This window comes from Haliotis asinina, chromosome 11 (genome assembly GCF_037392515.1).
Source record: "Haliotis asinina isolate JCU_RB_2024 chromosome 11, JCU_Hal_asi_v2, whole genome shotgun sequence".
Lineage (NCBI taxonomy): Eukaryota > Metazoa > Mollusca > Gastropoda > Lepetellida > Haliotidae > Haliotis > Haliotis asinina.
This window is the reverse complement of record NC_090290.1, coordinates 351,008-357,159: the sequence shown is the minus strand read 5'-3', so window position 1 is coordinate 357,159 and position 6,152 is coordinate 351,008. Positions and strand designations below refer to the sequence as shown.

Below are 6,152 nucleotides of genomic sequence, written 5' to 3'. Positions count from 1 at the left end.
AATGATCCATAGATGAAGATCCCACTTCGTGGAAGTCGTTTGATAACACGAATGGCGTCACTCAAGAGATGGAGAATTGGTTTTCTATGAAATGAGGTGACGTCTGTTCAGCCGATCTGGTCAATAAACAGTGGGAGAAATGTGTAACTCGCGCTGGTGGCTATGTAGACACGTCATAAGGACACGAGAGGCAGGGTTTCTGCCCTGATTGAGTCTTGGTGATAATTAGATTTTTTTCATGTCCTTTCGTACGTCTGCTTTTCGGTAGAAGAAATTATATTAAATAGGAGTGTGCCACGAATGAAATTGCAGTGCCCGTCTGCTTGTTGGTGTATGGAATCGTGCTAAATAGGGGTAGGTTTCACAAACATTCATCACAGACGTTCTTGTGTGTATGTGTACATCCGTGTTAGTAGAGTATACGTGTAGTGTGTATGTGGACTCATCGGTTCTTCATTCATATTTTCCTAGTGTACATGTGGACTCATGGGTTCGCGATTCACATTCACCTAAGGTACACGTGGACTTATGGGTTCATGATATACATTCACCTTGTGTACACGTGGACTTATGGGTTCATGATATACATTCACCTTGTGTACACGTGGACTTATGGGTTCATGATATACATTCACCTTGTGTACACGTGGACGTATGGGTTCATGATATACATTCAACTCGTGTACACGTGGACTTATGGGTTCATGATATACATTCACCTTGTGTACACGTGGACTTATGGGTTCATGATATACATTCAACTCGTTTACACGTGGACTTATGGGTTCATGATATACATTCAACTCGTGTACACGTGGACTTATGGGTTCATGATATACATTCACCTTGTGTACACGTGGACTTATGGGTTCATGATATACATTCACCTTGTGTACACGTGGACTTATGGGTTCATGATATACATTCAACTCGTGTACACGTGGACTTATGGGTTCATGATATACATTCACCTTGTGTACACGTGGACTTATGGGTTCATGATATACATTCACCTTGTGTACACGTGGACTTATGGGTTCATGATATACATTCAACTCGTGTACACGTGGACTTATGGGTTCATGATATACATTCACCTTGTGTACACGTGGACTTATGGGTTCATGATATACATTCAACTCGTGTACACGTGGACTTATGGGTTCATGATATACATTCAACTCGTGTACACGTGGACTTATGGGTTCATGATATACATTCACCTTGTGTACACGTGGACTTATGGGTTCATGATATACATTCACCTTGTGTACACGTGGACTTATGGGTTCATGATATACATTCACCTTGTGTACACGTGGACTTATGGGTTCATGATATACATTCACCTGGTGTACACGTGGACTTATGGGTTCATGATATACATTCAACTGGTGTACACGTGGACTTATGGGTTCATGATATACATTCAACTCGTGTACACGTGGACTTATGGGTTCATGATATACATTCAACTCGTGTACACGTGGACTTATGGGTTCATGATATACATTCAACTTGTGTACACGTGGACTTATGGGTTCATGATATACATTCAACTCGTGTACACGTGGACTTATGGGTTCATGATATACATTCACCTTGTGTACACGTGGACTTATGGGTTCATGATATACATTCACCTTGTGTACACGTGGACTTATGGGTTCATGATATACATTCACCTTGTGTACACGTGGACTTATGGGTTCATGATATACATTCACCTTGTGTACACGTGGACTTATGGGTTCATGATATACATTCACCTTGTGTACACGTGGACTTATGGGTTCATGATATACATTCACCTTGTGTACACGTGGACTTATGGGTTCATGATATACATTCAACTCGTGTACACGTGGACTTATGGGTTCATGATATACATTCACCTTGTGTACACGTGGACTTATGGGTTCATGATATACATTCACCTTGTGTACACGTGGACTTATGGGTTCATGATATACATTCACCTTGTGTACACGTGGACTTATGGGTTCGCGATTCACATTCTCCCATACGTGGACTCATATCTGCCATGCGTGCGCGGCGGTTCTTCATATGTAGAATTATGTTGAATATGTGTGTCTTATACAGGTCAAAGGGTCATTGCTTCTGACGGGAGCAATCATTTGTGTCACAGCCCTTCCTGCATACATGCTAAAAATGCTTAACATAAACACTGCCTCGCCAACATTTCAACGATGCAACTTCCTAGTTTCATAGCAGTCAAAGTATCTTTGCAAATCATATCAAGTTCGTCTGTCAAACCGAAGACGTTTTCTGTTCTCGATATTGGTAAAATGTGTGAAGCCAATTTCAGTTGTCAGTAGTATTTGTTTAATATATTTCAAATCGGCTCAAAACTATACTCACTCACTGTTTGTGCTGTTGTCAGTCTAGTTATTACACTCTGGCCTGATGTTCCTCCAGATTAGCCAGAAGCATGAGCTACCGGGAAAGCCTCACGTCCGAGCTTCAGTGGAAGAACTTTGGTTTCAGTGGTGCTTCCGGGGCAAAGTTCTACGTGTGGCAGGTGTGTACACAACAATTCATGTTGATATATGAGACAAAACCTTTCCACATTTAGTTAAAGATGTTTATGTGTACTTTCGTATGAGTGACAGGCACCACAAAAGCAGTGCATTAATTCACCAAATCTTGAACGAATGCATAATATGAAAAACGTCTAGGCATCCGATTAATGATTACGTTCAGGCCACATCTTCATCTTTGTTACAAGTGCACTGGCATGGGGTCTTGCAAAGATTCCACCAGTGTTTAACAAACGAAAATACCTTGTAAATGAAAAAATCAATATACCATACACTGGACAGTGATCTCGGCATGCAACGCTAACTTATAGTTTCGGTATCCGTTGGGTTCATAATATGAATGCAAAATAGAGAGATCATATGGAAATTCTCGGGACGACTTCGATTCTCAAGGGCCGACGGTCGTGTTCGGATTAACAGCCGTCGTTACGGTCATGTCAGTGCTTTGACCCCAGAAAATCCATGCTTGTTATAATAGATTTCAAAGTGAAGTAGATTTCAAAGTGAAGATGTGAAATTCATACGCATACGAACATACCAAAGTCAGTTCCATGACTGGCTGTCAGGGTTAGCGAGAGAATAGCACAGGAATCCAGGTGCACAGTATCACGCAAACATTAACAGTTCACGATGTTAGTTGAAGGTTTCAGAATATCCGCGCGAGTTTTCAAACGTAGGTTAAGATGCGTTTTAGGAAGCAGACGATCTAAAGCAGTCACTGGAGTGATCAGGAGAAAATTATGTCAGGGGGCTAATGACGTCACGTATTTGTGACGTGACTGACATTCTACGAAGTTTAGTGTCGTGATTTGTGGGATTTTAAATCACATGATAAATGCAATCATTATTCCTAATGCAGGATATTAACCATTCGAAAACACATTCGAGTGATAACATTTATATATCACTGATGACGCCATCTGCCAAAGCAGAAACAAATGCCAACATTCTACAAAGTCAGATATTCACCAGTATTCACAGCAATTAATATTAACTTGAAGGTATACATTACGTAAGAGATACGTACAAACATCCGATTATGATTTAACAACATCAGTCTGAGTGAACATAAGCTATTGTTTAATGTTTCTCGTTCCAGTGGCGTGTACCTCCAATACTTATAGTCATCTACAAGATTCTCATGTCTGCCTATCTGATATCCACATTACTGTACAACTTTCTGACATTCCAATCGGACATCCCATGGCCAGCCTACTTCACAAGCTGGACGTACACACTTCTAACGACGTACCATGTCGTCCACGCCGTCGTCGTGCTGCACCACGTCAGGACTAGCACGTGCCACACCTGCTTCAGCCTATCACTTCGTGAAGAACACCATCGCCCCTTCCAGAAACAGTTGGAGACACCGGCAGACGAAACTCGGCCAGTTGTTCCCAGCCAACAACAGAGCGACGATGTACCGCTGCATCTGATAATCCTGTGGATTATGTATGGCGTTTGTAACGCAATGTGCCCTATTGTTACATGCATGTGGTATGCCACCGTGGCCACACCGGACGATGCGTTTCTTCCTCGGGAGTTGTTCGTGCATGCTATTAATTCAGTTGTCGTCCTTATTGATCAAATGGTTTCTGCAACCCCAGTACGTCTACTTCATTTTCCCTTTCCTGTAGTGTTCGGGCTTGTGTATTATCTCTTCAGTATTTTTTACTGGATGGCAGACACCAAGCACGTGTTGTATGAAAAGGTATTGGACTGGAACCACCCTGCATTACCGTTTGGAATGATTTTTTTCACAAGCTGCGTGGCTGTGATCTTTCACTGTATTTCATATGGTATTTATAGGGGCAGATTGGCCATTTACTACAGACTGGTGCGGGGCAACTGATATTCTTTGCTATCCTGAGCAAATATGTCTTAAACCAAACTATACTTTAAATCTTTTTGGAATCTGAAAGGTCATTGAATACATGTTATGAGGTGTATTGTTCTGGGTATGACATATTGTGAAATGATTGATGTTGAAAAAAAATAACATAATATTGGATTCTTGTCCTACCAGTGTCTTCTTATAACAAAATGAAGAAACAGACGGCAGAGCCACTTGCTGTGGTGGAATACAAAAGTGGCAGTACAAGCATTGCATGTGACAACCATTGGCGTTATTGTCGATGCAATGCAGCTTTGAAGAATGCGTGATTGAAAACTGGATAGTTATGTCAACTGAACACAGAATCCCTAAATAAACAATCATCATGTCTATTTGGTAAACCCGTGAAGATCCGGGATAGAACTGGCCTTCAGCAAGCCATCCGTGCCCTAAAAGGCGACAATGCTTGTCGTAAGAGTTAATCGGGATCAGGTGGTCAGACTCGCTGACGTGGTTGACTCATGTCATCGGTTTCCAATTACGCAGATTCATGTTCATGCTGTTGATAACTGGATGGTCTGGTCCAGACCAAAGCCATACAGCTGGAATATTGCTGAGCGCGGCGTAAAACTAAACTCACTCAGTCCATTTGGTCCTGTCGTCGGCCTCGCTCTCATCCTTGATATGTTTTACGGGAGACATCTATTCCAACAGCTGGCGATGACATTACATCAGCATTATGCTGACTTACGTAACCCATGAGTTGATCTGGGGTGATATAGGAAAACCGAATCATTTTACGCATATAGACACGTTATATTTGGGAATTACACTCTCTTAGTAAAATACCGATTCTAGCACATTTGTTAGGTTGATTCCATTCCTGGATTCGAACCCACACTCTGCTGATCGCCAACAGACAAAGTCAGCAATACCAATGGTAACTATGAATTTACCTCAAAGTTTCCATTCGAAAAAATGGCGGTGGAATAGCCTAGTGGGGAAAGCGTTCGCTCGTCACGCGTTCGCTCGTCACGCGTTCGAGCCCCACATGGCTACAACGTGTGGAGCCCATTTCTGGTGTCCCAAGTCGTGGTGTTGCTGGAATACTGCTATAAGCGGCGTAAACCCATACTCACTGGAATCACAATATTATTGTTCAGAAGGGTTTCTCCAAAATGCATCCATGTGTGAAGCTGTTCGTGTACATATCATTAAACGTGACACCCAAACTCACCAAAAGGCACACATATCACAAAAGGCACGTGCTCTACATGCGATGGAAAGTTATCAGGTGAGTATACCATGGCGTGACAATGTTGGCACTCTTCATAACAATTATGACAAGGCTCAGAACCGCTTGATTCACACCGAGAAGTTGAATAAAGATGAGGCTATTGCAGAGACATATTCAGATGTGATAGAGCAGTATGAAGAAGCTAAAGGGTACATCAGGAAGGTGTCTGAAAAAGAGAAAGCTGAAACACAATGGTATTTACCTCATTTCCCTGTTGTAAAGCTTGAAAGGGAAACAACAAAAGTCAGAATAGTCTTTGATGCTTCTGCAAAAGACAAAGGTGTTTCATTGAATGATGTTATACATGCTGGGCCCAAACTTCAAAACGATTTGTTCGCCGTTTTGCTCAGATTTAGTAAACGTGCAGTGTCTGTGACTTTGCCGAAATGTATGTGCAGATTGAAATTTCGGAAGAAGATCTAAAATTCTGTAGGTTTCTTTGGCGAAAAGATAAAAGTGG

General features: G+C 41.8%; 1 protein-coding gene across 1 annotated transcript; it reads left to right on the top strand.

The window, feature by feature from the left end:
- Positions 1-2,445: 2,445 nt before the first annotated feature.
- Positions 2,446-4,580, top strand: LOC137255226 (protein rolling stone-like). The gene is made up of 2 exons (XM_067792658.1): positions 2,446-2,542; positions 3,661-4,580. Exons 1-2 carry the CDS (start codon positions 2,453-2,455, stop codon positions 4,411-4,413), a joined length of 843 nt encoding a protein of 280 aa, XP_067648759.1. The 5' UTR covers positions 2,446-2,452; the 3' UTR covers positions 4,414-4,580.
- The last annotated feature ends 1,572 nt before the right edge of the window (positions 4,581-6,152 follow it).

What these genes read in the sequence shown, in the direction of transcription:
- LOC137255226 (XM_067792658.1), top strand. Translation starts at nt 2,453, where the DNA reads ATGAGCTACCGGGAAAGCCTCACGTCCGAGCTTCAGTGGAAGAACTTT. An exon ending in CAAAGTTCTACGTGTGGCAG is followed by an intron (nt 2,543 to 3,660) that starts GTGTGTACACAA and finishes TTCTCGTTCCAG; the next exon opens with TGGCGTGTACCTCCAATACT.